This window comes from Eretmochelys imbricata, chromosome 1 (assembly GCF_965152235.1).
Source record: "Eretmochelys imbricata isolate rEreImb1 chromosome 1, rEreImb1.hap1, whole genome shotgun sequence".
NCBI classification, from domain to species: Eukaryota; Metazoa; Chordata; order Testudines; family Cheloniidae; genus Eretmochelys; species Eretmochelys imbricata.
In genome coordinates, this window is record NC_135572.1 from 29,098,110 (window position 1) to 29,115,092 (window position 16,983).

A 16,983-nucleotide genomic window follows, 5' to 3' on the forward strand; every position below is an offset into this window, starting at 1 on the left:
AAATACTATTTAATGTTAACTCCTTTGAAAAATCAGGTCCTGGGAATCTCAGATGCAGCACCCAAAATCACTTTCTGTGCTTCAGTTCCCCATCTGTCTAATGGGGATAATAAGACCACCCTCATCTCACAGGTGTGTTGTAAATATAAATTCATTAATGTTAGTAAACCATTCCGGTACCATGGTGTTGAGCACTACAGAAAATCCCAGGAGGAAATTAATAATTCTGTTTTCAGGGAGGAGTTTGAATAGTGTGCAGTAAATAAGGCATGGGACCAAACACTGAATAATGGGGGGAAAAACTAAATATTCAACAGCTGTGCATTAAATGAACATCATCCATCCTGCACACAGAATAAGCCATCTATGGAAAATAGGTGATCATGTAATTAAAGATTGTATCAAAATGAATATGCAAAAAGGGCTAAATTAAAGGAGAACAACCAATCTTAATTCTGACATTTCCTAATTTGAGTGCTTGTCATTGCAATCTTAATGTCCTTTTAACATTGTTTATATTTGTATTCCAAATATACTTTGCATATATAATTGTGTGTAGTCTTCTTTTCTAGACAATTAGGCCTGGATGTTCAAAAGTGACTAATGATATTAGATTAGGGTTGCCAGGTGTCCGGTTTTCTATCAGAGCATCTGGTTGAAAAGGGACCCTGGCGCTTCCGCTCAGCACTGCTGACTGGGCCGTTAAAAGTCCGGTTGGTGGCACTGCTGGCACAGTGGGACTGGCAGGCTCCCAGCACAGCTCCTGGAAGCATCCCTCCAGCTCCTAGGCAGAGGGAGGGCAACAGGGGCTCTGCGTGCTGCCCCCATCCCGAGCGCTGGCTCCACTGGCCAATGGGAGCTGTGGAGCTGGAGCTCAGGGTGGAGGCAGCGTGTGGAGTCCCTGTGGCCGTCCGTCCCCCCAAGGAGCTGGAGGCACCTGCCAGCTGCTTCTGGGAGCTGCCTGAGGTAAGCACTGCCCAGCACCTGCGCTCCAACTTCCAACACCATGCCCCAGCCCTGAGCCCCTTCCTGCACCCAAACTCCCTCCCGGAGCCCGCACCCCCTCCTACACCCCAACTCTGTGCCAGAGTCCAGAGCCACCTCCCGCACCCTGAGCCCCTCATTTCTGGCCTCAACCCAGAGCCTGTACCCCCTCCTACACCCCAACCCCCTACCCCAGCCCGGTGAAAGTGAGCGAGGGTGGGGGAGAGGGAGGTGCCTAGGGAGGTGGTGGAATCTCCTTCCTTGGAAGTTTTTAAGGTCAGGCTTGACAAAGCCCTGGCTGGGATGATTTAACTGGGAATTGGTCCTGCTTCGAGCAGGGGGTTGGACTAGATGACCTTCAGGGGTCCCTTCCAACCCTGATATTCTATGATTCTATGAGAGTGAGTGATGGAGAGAGGGGGGATGGAATGAGTGGGGGTGGGATCTCGGGGAAGGGGCGGGGCAGGGGAAGGGCGTTTGGTTTTCCATGATTAGAACGTTGGCAACCCTATGCCGGATGCCTCCATTTTTTAGGTGTCCAAATTGAAAGAATTTTAAGGGGCCTGATTTTTAGAAAGTGCTGATTGTTCTCAACTGTGCAGTGGCTAGTAGGGTGACCAGATGTCCTGATTTTACAGGGACAGTCCTGATATTCGGGGCTTTGTCTTTTATATAGGCACCTATTACCCCCTCAGCCTCTGTCCTGATTTTTCACACTTGCTACCTGGTCACCCTAGTTTCCAGTGACTTAAAGTTACTAAGCAAAGTCTAAGAGTCTAGCTTTTAAGGTATAAAGAAATGATGAAAAGCAAATATTAAAAAAATATGTGGATGTGATGAGGACCAAAAAATCCTGGCCTAACATTACAAACCACACTTTCTGGTAAAAGAGGAGGAAGGACTTACAAGCATCCAAACTTCCCAAAACACTAATTTGTTGTAGTCTGAAAGGCAAACAAAAATAAGCCAGTTACACATTCATTGAAGGGCTGGCAAAAGTCCTGTCACCATAGCAACCCCTCAATAGGCCTGTTTTGCTTGCACAAGCTTTCTTGCCTATCCCAGCCCCAAATTGCTGAATAGGAGGAGCTTTGCTTTGTCCATTCCTTATTTGTAACTTGTTGAGAGCTAAAGGGAGGGAGGGGTGAGCCATCTCTGCTGCCTGAGTAGCAATTACACCTACAAATGCCTTCTGTGTTGTATGGTGGCTGCATTCTGGCTCTTAAATTCCTTTGGCTGTTTGTGGTGTTAGAAGCAACTACCAGAACCTATTATGTTGGGATTGTGGAGGAGAACTGGGACTATGCACCAACTGGGAAGAATCTGATTACAGGACAAAGCCTCACAGAAGATGAGTAAGTCCCTCAGGTTTCTGGTAAATCAGATCTCATGATGTCTCGAGAGAAAAATCCTTAGGTCACCCATATTGTCTTAATGTCTTAAGTTTGTGCCGTCACTGGACTTTAGTTTAAAAAAAAGTTTTGCTAGTATGGCTGCAATATACATTTAAGGCTGGATATGACCTCTATTCAAGTCAGTAGAGGGACTCCCACTGAATTGAATGGGAGTTGGATCAGGCCTCTGCTGTTTAAAATGGCTTCTCTTCCTTAGTACTGATAAAATAGGGGTGGGGTGCAAGGACTGGATACTTGCTGTGACACTTATTGAAGGGTGAATTTCAGGTGTTAGTTCTCAAAGGATTAAAAGTTTTTGTTTTGTTTTTTTTTTAATTGCAGCTTTGCTTTACCAGGATTCATGTGGGAAATCAGGTATTTCTGTGAGTGCTGGCCCAAGGTGACATCACAGTTCTGTCACCACTAAGCACAGCTTTTCCACAATGAAAACTGAAGAGAATCTCTTGTAAACTGGTGAAATTTGACAAATTGGAAAAACTGGTTTGAAATCAATAAGAACAAGTGCAAAGTACTTCACTTAGGAAGGAAAAAGCAGATGCACAACCACAAAATGAGAAATAACTGGCTAGGTGGTAATACTGCTGCTGAAAAGGATCTGGGGGTTATTGTGGATCACTAACTGAATACGAGTCTAGAATGTGATGCGGTTGCCCAGAAGGCTAATATTCTGGAGTGTATTAACAGGGATACGATAAGAAAGACACAGAAGGTATTTGTCTTGCTCTGCTTGGTACTGGTGAGGGCTGATCTGTACTACTGTGTCCAGTTCTGGGCGTCACACTTTAGGAAAGATGTGGACAAATTGGAGAGATTCCAAAGGAGAGGAATAAAAAGTTTAGGAAACCTGACCTATGAGGAAGGGTTAACAAACTGGGCATGTTTACTCTTGAGAAAAAAAAATTGAGGAGACCTGATAAGAGTGTTCAGATATTTTATGGGCTGTTATAAAGGGGACTGTGATGAATTCTCCATGTCCACTGAAAGTAGGACAAGAAGTAATAGGCATAATCTGCAGCAAGGGAGATTTAGGTTAGATATTAGGAAAATCTTTCTAACTATATGGGTAGATAAATTCTGGAATAGGCTTCCAAAGGAGGTTGTGAAATCCCCATTACTGGAGGTTTTTAAGAAAAGACTGGACAAACACCTGTCAGGGGTGGTCTAGGTTTATTTGGTGCTGGCTGAGTGCAGGAGGCTGGACTTGATGACTTCTCAAGGTCCCTTCTAAACCTACATTTTTATGATTCTATGTGGAACCACAGAAGTTAGAGATGGGAAAGACTTATTCAAGATTCAAATACACATGTACGAGTGGGATGAGAAGAAGATGGTCCATACAAACATACTGTATACTGCACATATAGGCCTCAGTTCAGGGAGCCACAGAAGTCAGTGCTTAAATTTAAGCACGTGAGTATTTCCGCTGACATGCATGTACTTAAATTTAGACATGTGCCTAAGTACCTTTCCGAGCTGTGACCACAGTATTGTGATGTGTATGTTCTTCTTACATACACAGCTAAGCTTGATTCTCCATCCGTTACACTCCATGGAAGACCTCTAGAGGAGCAGGTATCCCTGTAGCCCTGGGAACTGGCATAACAGCTATACTTCTGAACATTGTGTGTTCATTGAGGTCCACATGGGGATGTTTTAAAGTTTCAGTTTTATTAAGAAAATTAAGGGACCTTCCACCTACTGTAGAGAGCAGGTATGGGACTATGCACAGGGATGGGGGTAGGGTTTGGGAGAAAATAGGATTCTGCCCAGGTGTAGGAGTCCTCACTAGCAGATCGTGATAAAGTTCAGAACTTTGTATTGTCCTAGAAGTTAGAAATGGGAAAGACCTATATGGCTATCTAGGCAACGCCAAGCCAATGCAGGATTGTTCCATACATCCCTAGTGATATGTTCATGATAGTTTGAAAAGTCTCAAGCAATACAAGAGAAGTATTTTTTTAAAATAACTTCAGGTGAAAACCATACACAGCTTTGCAGATAATTACGATAAAAGTACCAAAAATGCAGTATTAGCAAGTGAAATGAATGGACTTCTCACTTTTTGTTTTAGCGTGGATATGATGGTTACGGAGAAGGAGTGAAGAAATGGCATAACATTCTATAACCACTGTTTCTGCTTTAAAAAAAAGGAATGACTAACAAATGGAGCTGTGCAAACTTGTGAAGAAAATGTGCAAATTCATTCACACTCCCAGAAATCTCTCCATTTTGCAGAATTGTGTAAAACAGTAGTTTGACAGCAAAACTATAAAACTACACATTTTCAAAACAGCAACTTCACTGAAAAGTGGACTTTTTCACTCAGAAAATTACTGACATTTTAGTGAGGAAAAAATAATAATGCTAGGCTCATAGAACTGAAAATGGTCCCATGTTCCTGTGAGCATTTTGGGAAAACAGGACCAGTTTTGATTTAGCACCAAAATGTTCAGATCTTGAGTGCTTAGAACTGTACTGCAGCCATTTCACCCCACTCTGCTTATGGGCATCCAAACTTAAGAAACACAATGAGGTTGTTTTCTACTAGTTTCACAAGAACTTTGCAGGTGCAACCCACTGTTGATTGTCTGCTACATTTCCCCCTGCTGTGACTGATTCATAAATAATATGCGTTTGCTGCAGTAGTGAGGCAAGAAAGGGCTCTGTATTTTTGCTCAAGCAGGGAGGTTGTGCAATTAGTTCAAGAGGTCCCAGGTTTTATTGCCTAGAGTTATCGAGAGTCATTACGCATACCTAGACTGCATGGTGGTGGTTTGTTCTCAGCATGTGAATGTTTCTGAGTTTGTTATGTGGAAAGGAGTAGGGTGGCCAAATCTTTCACTGGGAAGGCTACTACAGTTGTGTTACATATTGGAATTTCTCACTGCCCTGCTCAGGGTAGCAGAGGATTGCTTCCCTGCTCTCATTCCTAAGATGGAAGAGCTCCAGTGGAAGGAATTTAACTTCAGATGGGGTGCAGATATTTATAAATCTCTCACACACCAGGAAGAGTTTGTATCTGTCCTACAGAATGTGATGGTAATGGTATTTTTCTGGGCCGCCCTTTGGACTATTTGAATACTAAGCTGAACAGTTTGCTGTTTGGACCAGCATGCTCATTCACACACAGCACTCTCTGAATTTGGTTGCATGTACTTTAAAGTCAGTGACATTAATTCACATGCCTATTTCATAGACAGAGAAAATTTTCATTAATTTTAAATTAACTCTTTGCTTATTTTTATAGTCTAATTTTTACAGGACATTACTTCCTACAAGTAATTGTTAAATCTTTTAAATAAGAAATTGATTGCTAAAGGCATTAAGCCATGCAGGATAATCTAGTTCTAGAAAATCTTTGGATTCATGCCATTCCAGATGACCGGGACAACAGGGCAATACTCTTTGAAAAGGCAGCATTCTGCAAATAATAATGCTTAGTATTACAATACACAGTAATTTTCATTTTCAAACCATGACTGATTAATCCTAGAATATCAGGGTTGGAAGGGACCTCAGGAGGTCATCTAGTCCAACCCCATGCTCAAAGCAGGACCAATCCCCACCTAAATCATCCCAGACAGGGCTTTGTCAAGCCTGACCTTAAAAATATCTAAGGAAGGAGATTCCACCATCTCTCTAGGTAACGCATTCCAGTGTTTCACCACCCTCCTAGTGAAAAAGTTTTTCCTAATATCCAACCTAAACCTCCCCCACTGCAACTTGAGACCATTACTCCTTGTTCTGTCATCTGCTACCACTGAGAACAGTCTAGATCCATCCTCTTTGGAACCCTCTTTCAGGTAGTTGAAAGCAGCTATCAAATCCCCCCTCATTCTTCTCTTCCGCAGACTAAACAATCCCAGTTCCCTTAGCCTCTCCTCATAAGTCATGTGTTCCAGTCCCCTAATCATTTTTGTTGCCCTCCGCTGGACTCTTTCCAATTTTTCCACATCCTTCTTGTAGTGTGGGGCTCAAAACTGGACACAGTACTCCAGATGAGGCCTCACCAATGTCGAATAGAGGGGAACGATCACATCCCTCGATCTGCTGGCAATACCCCTAAATATACATCCCAAAATGCCATTGGCCTTCTTGGCAACAAGGGCACACTGTGGCAATCCTCACAAAATCCCTCTGATGTAGGTAGGTAAGTATTACCCCAATTTTATTGATGGGGAATCTAAGACATAGAGGAGGCAACCTAAGATGGTTCTCTTTAAAGGAGCTAGTGCACAGAAATTAAGGAATGTTCCTTTTGAAGCCAGCTGGTCTTCAAAGCTGGCCTGAATTCTCATCCAGCACAGCTCTGAGAACATAAGAACTGCCATACTGGACCAGACCAAAGGTCAGTCTAGCCCAGTATCCTGCCTTCCGACACTGGCCAATGTCAGTTGCTTCAAAGAACAGGACAATTATCAAGTGATCCATCCCCCATGATCCAGTCCCAGCATCTGGCAGTCAGAGGCTTAGGGCAGAGCATGGGGTTCCATCCCTGTCCATCTTGGCTAATAGCCATTGATGGACCTGTCCTCCATGAACTTAACTAAATATTTTTTTAACACGGTTATAGTTTTGGCTTTCACAGCACCCCTAGCAGCAAGTTCCACAGGTTGACTGTATGTTGTGTGAAGAAGTACTTCCTTTTGTTTTTTAAACCTGCTGCCTATTAATTTCATTGGTGACCCCTGGTTCTTATGTTATGTGAAGGGGTAAATAAAACTTCCTTACTCACTTTCTCTGTGCCATTTGTGATTTTGTAGACTTCTATCCTATCCCCTCTTAGTCATCCCTTTCCCCAGTTGAACAGTCCCAGTCTTTTTAATCTCTCCTGATATGGAAGCTGTTCCATACCTTTGATAATTTTTGTTGCCCTTTTCTGTACCTTTTCCATTTCTAATGTATCTTTTTTGAGATGGGGCAATCAGAACTACATGCAGTATTGAGTGTGCTATGGATTTATATAGTTACATTATGATATTTACTGTTTTATTATCTATACCTTTCCAAATGTTTCCTAACATTTTGTTCATTTTTTTTGGCTGCTGCTGCACATTGAGAGGATGTTTTCAGAGAACTATCCACAATGACTCCAACATCTCCTTTGAGTGGTAGCAACTAATTTAGACCCCATCGTTTTGTATGTATAATTGAGATGATATTTTGCCATGTGCATTACTTTGCATTTATCAATAGGGAATTTCATCTGCCATTTTGTTGCCCAGTCACCCAGTTTTGTGAGATCCCTTTGTAGCTCTTCGGACATAACTATCTTGAGTAATTTTGTATCATCTGCAAACTATGCCCTCACTGTTTACCCCTTTTTCCAGACCATTTATGAATATGCTGAACAGCAGTGGTCCCAGTACAGATCCCTTGTGGACATCATTTACCTCTCTCCATGCTAAAATTGACTGTTTACACCTACCCTTTATTTTTATCTTTTAACCAGTTACTGATCCATGAAAGGACATTTCCTCTTATCCCATGACTGCTTACTTTGCTTAAGAGCCTTTTGTGAGGGACCTTGTCAAAGGCTTTCTGAAGGTTCAAGTACACTAGATCTGCTGGATCACCCTTGTTCACATGTTTGTTGACCCCCCTCAGAGAATTCTAAGAGATTGGTGAGGCCTTTACATAAGCCATGTGACTCTTCCCCAACAAATCATGTTCACCTGTGTGTTTGATCATTCTGTTCTTTCGTACAGTTTCACCCTGTTTGCCTGGTATTGAAGTTAGGCTTCCTGGCCTGTAATTGTCAGGATCGCCTCCAGAGCCTTTTTTAAAAAATGGCATCATATTAGCTGTCCTCCAGCTGTTACAGGTGCTGATTTAAGGGATAGGATACATACCACAGCTAGTAGCTCTGCAGTTTCACATCTGAGTTCCTTCAGAACTCTTGGGTGAATACCAGTTAGACCTGGTGAGTTGTTGTTTTTTAATTGATCAGGTTGTCCAAAACTTCCTATTGACACCTCAATCTGAGACAGGTCCTCAGATTTGTCACCTAAAAAGAATGGCTCAGGTGTGGGAATCTTCCTCACATTCTCTGCAGTGAAGACTGATGCAAAGAATTAATTTCACTTTTCTGCAATGGCCTAGTCTTTCTTGAGTGCTCCTTTAGTGCCTCGATTGTTCAGTGGCCCCACTGATTTTTTGGCAGGCTTCCTCTTCTGATGTACGTGAAAAAATTTTACTGTTAATTTTTGAGACTTTTGCTAGTTGCGCTTCAATTTCTGTTTGGCGTGCCTAATCATTCTTTTACACCTGGCTCGCCACAATTTATGCTCCTTTCTATTTTCCTTAGTAGGATTTCACTTCCAATTTTAATGCCTTTTTGCCTCTAACTGCCTCTTTTACTCTGTTTAGTTATGGTGGCATTTGTTGGATCCGCTTACTATATATTTTTAATTTGGGGTATTTAATTTGAGTCTCTGTTATGATGTTTTTAAAAAGTTTCCCTGCAGCTTGCAGGCATTTTACTCTTGTGACTGTTCCATTTAACAAGCTTCCTCACTTTTGTGTAGTTCCCCTTTTTGAAGGTAAATGGTGGGCTTCTTTGGTATTCCCCTCGCCCCCAAATGTTAAATTTAATTATATTACGCTTTCTATTATCAAGCGGTTCAGCTATATTAATCTCATGGACCAGATCCTGAGCTCCACTTAAGACTGAGGTCTGAGGCCCCATGCGGGTAGAGGGTCCCAGAGCTTGGGCTTTAGTCTGAACTCAAACATCTACATGGCAATTTTTAGCCCAGTAGGCTCAAGCCCTGCAAGCCTGAGTCAGCTGACCTAAGCCAGCCGTGGCCATGCCATGGGTCTTTTATCCCTGTGTAGACATACCCTTAGAGACCCCAACAGGGAGTGGGACATGAATGGGGCCAATCTGGCTGTGCTGGGGAGAGCTCAGGATACACTCAATGCATTGCTCCCTTCATTGCCACAGTAAGCATTATACCTCTGAAAGAAAAAATACCTCCAGGCATTGGTTCTTCAGTGAAACTCCTCCCTGTCTTCAGTATGCCTCAGGATAAGGCTTAGCTGATTATGAAGTGCCCTGATCCATCCAAATTAATTCTGCAGCTCATAAATCTTTTAAATCTCTGCTGAGTTTTGACAGTATTTAGGCATTAATTGAGGTGAATCTAGTCTCTCACAGCAGGCCACCGGAGCTGTGGGCCAAGACCTGCCCTCAGCTGCATCCAGCCACACCAAGGGGCAGCCTTCGTTACCAGAGAATCAAACATCATTTATGAAATGTGCCAACTGGCTGATCCTGTCCAGCTAAATGAAGACAATACATTGATCATAGATGCTAAACTAATAGCTAAAGCTTTAGGTGACCAAATGACCCATCTGCATCACCAAAACAATCACTGTGGCATGGGTCAGCAACAGCTGGGTGTCAGAAGGCCAGAGGTGAAATCGGCTTCCTACTGAAGCCAGTGGGAGTCTTGTGATTTGACTTCAATGGAGCCAGAACTTCGCCTCAGGGATGTACCCGCTATAACCACATTCAACCAGCAACAAACTGGGGTTTCTCCTAAGGTTTTAGGGATTCCCTGAACCCCAAATGTATCAATATATGGAGGGAAAGTGCTAAATGTTTTTGAACCTTCTTAAAAAGACACCGCCACCCCATTTGATTTGATGCTGTGTGATCTTAGGCCTTGTCTGTGTTTAAGTCCTCCCCTACTGGTTCAGCTCTCCTACCAGTAGCAATCGCGCAGAGGCTGTTCTGGTGGCTGCTGGCATTTTAACCACTGTACCATAGAGAAGTGCTCCGAGCAGGGTTACACAACACACAGGTTACAATGTCATCAGCAGCCTGTCTACTCTGGTGCTACTTCCATAGCTACCACCAATCGTTGCAAGAGTGGGGAATTTTAAGGAAACAAAGCCTAGCAGAGACACAACTATAGAGTAAGTGAAAGTTATATGGGAGGGCAAAACCCAGAAAATGGTGGTTTTTAAACGAAGACTAATGTTCAACCTTCATGAAGCTAGTAGTATGGTGGCCATTAAAAATCCACATTTAGCTGCAGTTAGTCCCTAGATTAAGTATAGGGGGAAACTCAACCTCTTGTCTGGTAACTGTTGGCAAATGATGCCAGCAAATCTTGACAATGGTTAGGCTGTTTTTGTGCAGATTCTGCTGCCTGTCATGCTTACCAATATGGTCTCAGTGTTTACCCTTACTTCCCCATCTGTTTGTATGCATCCATTATCTCTTGTCTTGTACTTAAATTGTAAGGTCCTTGGGGCAGAGACTGTATTTTTGTTCTGTGTTTGTACATCACCTAGCACAATGGGGTCCTGGTCCATGACTGGGGCTCCTATGTGCTACAGTAATATAAATAATATATAATAATGAGAAATGTTGACATTTCAGTGGAGATCACTGTAACTTCAAGTGGCAGCATAAACTCAAAGAGCCATTGGAATTGCACCAGAGAGGAATCTTGCTCCAAATCTCTAGAAGCTATTGTATCTATACTGGGCTAGTCCTGTTTTTTGTCCTGTTTAAGGTCTGTCACTCTTAGGGTTTTCTATAGCACGATTCTCTGTGATAGATACAATGAACAGCATAACTGAAATCCAGATGATTTTTGCTACCATAAAAGTTGACATTTTATATAAGAAAAATGCTAACAAATTAAGGTCCTCATGCTGAGCACTTACATACTCAAAACTCCCTCCATGTAAATGCCTGTTTAATACATATCTGTGCTGGTGCGGTTGTTTCACTGAGTTAACAGATGGTTCCTGTACTGTGATTGTGAAACTTGCCAATCTTAAATCAAGTATTATGACTCTTAAGATCAAAGGCAACATAAATATCATTTAAGGTGACAATCCTTGGCAAAATACTCTTTGCGACTGATGGAGGAAATAGGTGTAGAAATTACACGTAACACATACATTTACTGTATGGCCTGATTATCAGCATGGCTAGTCTTAGTGTCCTCAGGGTGGAATATGCATTGCTGTAGCGTTTTACTCTACAACTCCTTTTGGAATTAATATATCAATTATAGCACTTATTATGGGGGAATGGGAAGCTGAAATTAAATCAGTAATAACTGTAAAGGGCTGCATTTTGTTCCCTTTTGATAACTCCTTGAACTTACACTCTCCTCCTCCATCCATGTGTGTAAACAGAAGTTATCTGCTGGGGCTTAAGAATCGCTAGAAATGATAAATTGGGAAAATCTGGGATGGTCTAAAGATTTGCATGGAGCCCAAGCAGCAAGAGTCTGAACAAGGCCTTTAGGCTTATTTAGTAAGGCACTTAAGCATGTGCATAACTTTAAATAAGTGTATGGCCCAATGGAAGTCAATGGGACTATTAGTGGAAGTCAGTTGCCAAGCAAACACCTGAGCAGGCAAACAGGAGAGGCTAATAGGGAAGTTCCTGAGGATGTTTTCAGGAGGGAATGTAGGATATTTTTTCTACAGGGAGTATAGGAATTTTTGTCTACAGGGACAACTCTACATTCCCAACAAGGGATTGCCCATAACGGAATGTTATCATGATCTTCAAGGGATGTGCCATGTTGTGGTCCTGCCTGAAGAAAGAGATGTCCTTTGCAAAAAGTGCAAGGTGATGGCTGTATCGGAGGAAAAGAGTCAAGATCTGGAAAGACAGCTATTGAGCCTGTTTAGCCTTAGAGAAGCAAGAGTTCTTGGACATCCAGACTGAGGCAGCACCACTGCAGATCTACCTGTAGAATGAATAGGCTTCAGGAAACAGAAGAGTGGAAAACAGAGGAGAATTAGCTGTTTGTAACCAAGCAAAGACAGAGAAGCAGGAGACATTTTACACAGCCAGAAGTAGAAGGGCAATCTGTGCCCACCAGAAGAAAGAGGAGTAGGTAAAATTCAATGCATGTAGAGACATCTAACTTTCAGGCACTTCGTGCAGTAGCCACAAATAATATATTGGAAGATTTAACTGAAGGGAAAGAACAGGGATCTCCACAGCACATACCTGAGGATGGAAGCTCAGCCCAGCTGTTGAGGATGCCAGGCATACCCAAATGAAGAACACAGACTTTCCAAAGAAGACATACAAACCGCACTGAGGACTTGGTATTAAGGAGAGTGGACAAAACATTCTGCAGGGGACAGAAGGACAGCAAGATGGTCTGCTGTCTTCCTGCAGCAAGGACCATACACATCACTGAAAAACTGGATGGGATTCTGAAGACTGTGGGAAAGAATCCATTGGTTATGAGGATATACATTGGCATGAATGACACTGCTTCATGGAGCATCGAAAGCATCCAGGATCTTAGAAAGAAGAGGAAAGGTCTGATCTTCTCTCATTCACAGGACAGGAAAAATCCCTGGGAAGATAGACAGCAAGAAGATGCTGGATATAAACTGTTGGCTACGTATGTGGTGTAAAATAGAGCAGGTTGGTTTTATGGAACATTGGCCCACTTATGGGGAAAGGAGGATATGTGACTTGAGCTATCTCCATCTGAATAGAAGGGGAACCAATCTTCTGGGTAGCAGACCAACTATAGTAGGTAGGAGAATATCAAACTAGGATCTACAGGACAGGGTACTAAGGAGGAAAACACAGTAGGTACGCTCAAGCATAAAACTCATACTCAGGATACCATGAATGTAAAGAATCAAGGCATCAAAGGATGTAAAGAGAAGAAATTCTTCAGTTGTCTACACACCAATGTTAGCACCCTGGGTAATAAAGAGGAATTAAATACTAATTTATTAAAAGAAATTTGATAAGACTGGTCTTACTGAAACCTGGTGGGACCATTCATGTGACTGGTTTGTCAGAATCACTGGATTCATTCTATTCAGAAAGAATAGAGTGGGTAGAAGAGAATAGGGGTGGTGGTACTTTACATTAAAGATACCATTACTGGCTTTAGAGTTACTGATAGTTCAGAAGGACAGGATCTGAAATGTTTATGCATCATGTACTAACTGATAAATCACAGGATGGGGGCACTACCAGGGGTGTGCTATAAACCTCAAATCAGATGAGCAGTTCTTTCTACATCTATGTATAACATGTAGAAAGAAAAATTATGTTATTGTGGGAGATTTCAGTCTGTGTGACATATACTCGAGGTCTGATGCTACCCCTAGTTTCAATGAATGGTATAGGTTCGATCTAGACAAAGATGATAAAATTATCAATCATGGTGTAGAAAAGGCAGAAGTATTCAACATATGCTTCTGTTTTCTATTTAAAAAGAAGAATGGTGTATTAATATTATACATTCTATTCCATCAGTAGCTATGAAGGCTGGTAAATAGCAACTGCTAAACATGTTTAAATTTGCAGGATCAAATAACTTTCACATAAGAGTAGTAAAAGATTGGCCAAGGAGCACTTTAATGATTTTTAACAAATCATGGTACACTGGGAGAGTTCCTGAGGACTAGAAAAAGCTAATGTTGTTCCAGTATTTTAAAAGGAGTAAATCAGATGACCGGGGAAACTAATAGGTGAGTTAGCATAGATTCTGGGCAAAATCATGGAAAGGCTTATATGGGATGCAATCAGTAAAAATTTAAAAGATGGCATAATTAATGCTAGTTAATATGGTTTTATGGAAAACAGGTCTTGTTAAACAGATATCATTTTTGGCAAATAAAGTGTTGGGGACACTGGGGCATGGCCACTAGGTAACTCGAGGGATGGAAGACTACGAGTGTTGATGAAGCCCCCTTGCACTAGGCCCAAGTGTCCTTGGCCCCTTCCCTCCTGCCTGGAGGCACTCACAGCAGCTCTGCGTACTAGGCCCAAGTGTCCTTGGCCCCCCGGCCTGGAGGCATTCACAGCAGTTATGCTGAGGATCTGCAACAATATGTTGCAGAGTCAGACTGCCTGAAACTAAACAAGGCCAAACAGGGCAGATATGGAAGAAATGCTGAATAAAGCAGCTTTATGTATAGTTTAACAAATGATACAAAAAACAAGGGAACTAGCTGGTAACTGGATTGGCTGGCTATATGGATACTTAGGGCAGCTTGCTATTGGATAAGTATGCTGAAGAAAGGATGTATAAAAACCTGTGTAACTTCCTGCTCTGTGTGCAGGATTTGAGATTCTATTCTCCCTGTACCTTTTTGAAGCTTCAAATAAACTTTTCTGCTTCTCCACCCCATTGTAATTGTTAGGGGGCTTATTCCTTCACCCACTTACTTCCCTGGTCCTTCTCGCATGAACAGAGAGCAACAATACCCGAAGTCCAAAGGTGCAAACAATTCGATGTTTATTGGGGTGAACTTCCAGCAAGCCTGATTCCAGTTTCCTTCCTTAGTATCCTCCTTCCCAGCTCTGACACCACAGAGCCTTACACCTGTGTCCCTGTTCCCATTCCTACTCTTAGCCAAACATGATTCCAACTTCCTTACTCCCATTCCCTGTTCCCATTTCCCCCTTTAGCAAAACATGATTGCAATTTCCTTACCCCCATTCCCTGTTCCCATCTCCCACCCCCACCCCCACTTCCTCATTGACTACAGATTATATAGTAAAACTTGAGTTCTGCTTAGCTATACCTTAACCAATCATTTTCCTGAAATTTAACTAACCAATCCTAACATATTGTAACATGATTATGTAACCAAGAATATCCCACCACCTTAATTAGTTTACACCCAGCAAAATTAATTATACAGCAGACAGGAACAATCACAGAACCAGACAGATTATACAGACAAACAATAGCAAAGTGGGAACTGTAATGACAAAACAATACAGAAGTGAGGATTTCACATCCCAGCTATTGATAAGTGAGTTCTTGCCAGACAGGATGCTTTCAAACTAAGTTTCCTTTTACATCTTCTAGGCACTTCCCTTTCTCTGGAGGTGATAGGAATACAATCCTGTCCTGATAGTGCCTAACAGCCCAATAGCACCTTATTTCAATGTGACTAGTTTGGAATGTGAGGATGTGACCGGTTGCTTCCCAGCTTATGGCTGCCTCTGCTGCTTAGCCAAAGGCCTGAGCCTAAGAACAGGGTCTCAGACTGTCACAGTAAGAGAAAACCCTTACACCAGCAGATAGTGATTTTGATTCTTTCTTTTATACCTCTATAATTAGCCAAGTGATAAGAATACACCTAAATTCTTAGAGTATAGGCCTTTACAGACAGGTCTGAATATGTATATCCTAACAGTGATTATTGGGTGAAGCACACCAGGTAGTGAACCAACCCCTGTTGTTGTTTTGCCTCTCGGCACTGGGTGCCGGCAACAAAGGTAACTGGGTTGACACAATATATTTAGATTTCGGTAACCCAGTTGACTAGCATTGGTCAAAAATTGTGTTCTTTTTTCCGTGCAAAATTTGGATTGTTTGACAGAAATTAGACTACTGAAAAATTTCAGCCAAAACCCAAAATATTTCAATTTGTAAATACTGCTGCAGTGCTTCATGGGAGTTGTAATTCAGGTCTCTCATCCTCCTATTCTCATCCATAGGCTGGGCTCCCTCATCAGACTACATCTCCCATTATACACCACCTTTGGAGAGGGAAGGCAATGCATCAGGGCAGATGTAGTCTGGACAAGGAGCCCAGACCGAAAAGAAGAATGTGGTCATGAGGCAACCAAACTACAAATTCCATAAGGCATCACTTCAGCATTTCCAAATTGAAATATTTTAGGGTTTGGGTATGTTTTTTTTCCCCAGAAAAATCAAAATTCCATGTGGAAAGTAGACACTTTTTACAAAAATACTTGTTTAATCGAACATCCAGTTTTCCTTAAAAACTGCTTTGACAGAATATTTTAGACCAGCCCTACATTTGACTTAGTCCTACATGACATTCTGCACTGTATACTGTTCATTACATTAGCACTAGACAAAATCACTGCAGCCTATATTACATTAAAACTAGTCAACTGATAGATCACAAAAAATAACTGTAAATAGGGATATCATCCTATCGGGACTTTTATAGTGGGGGCCTGCTGGGATCTGTACTTAGCCCAGGGCTATTCACTATCTTTATCAGTGATCTGGAAGAAAATATAATTCCTGTTAAATTTGCAGATGACACAAAAATTGTTGGAGTAATAAATAATTATGGAGACAGGTCAGTTATACAGACTAACCTAGATCACTTGGCAAGGTGAATCATTTGAACAAACTGTGTTTTAATACCAAATGCAAGGTCATACGTCTAGGACAGGGTGATCAGATGTCCTGATTTATAGTGATAGTCCTGATATTTGGGGCTTTGTCTTATATAGGCACCTGTTAGCCCTTACCCCACCCCAATTTTTCACACTTGCTGTAGGGTCACCCTAGTCTAGGAACAAAGAATGTAGGTTGTCCTTAAAAGATGTGTGGGGAGGGGGGACTATATCCTGAAAAACAATCTCCCTGAAAAAGATTTAGGGGTCATGGTAGTTAACCAGTTGAACACGAGCTCCCAGTGCAATGTTGTAGCTAAGATGATTAATGCAGTTCTTGGATGTATAGGCAGGGAAAGATCAAGGAGTAGTAAGATGGTATTACCTTTGTATATAGCATTAATGAGACCATTACTGGAATACTGTGTCCAGTTCTGGTGTCCACACTTCATAAAG

General features: G+C 42.0%; 1 protein-coding gene across 1 annotated transcript in view; it reads left to right on the plus strand.

Moving 5' to 3' along the window:
• Nucleotides 1-2,169: 2,169 nt before the first annotated feature.
• The window catches only part of HEPHL1 (hephaestin like 1), a 59,281-nt gene continuing 44,467 nt past the window's right edge, over nucleotides 2,170-16,983 (plus strand). Inside the window, exon 1 of the mRNA XM_077808277.1 lies at nucleotides 2,170-2,339. Coding sequence (XP_077664403.1) covers nucleotides 2,170-2,339 — 170 coding nt within the window. The remainder of the gene's footprint in view (nucleotides 2,340-16,983) is intronic.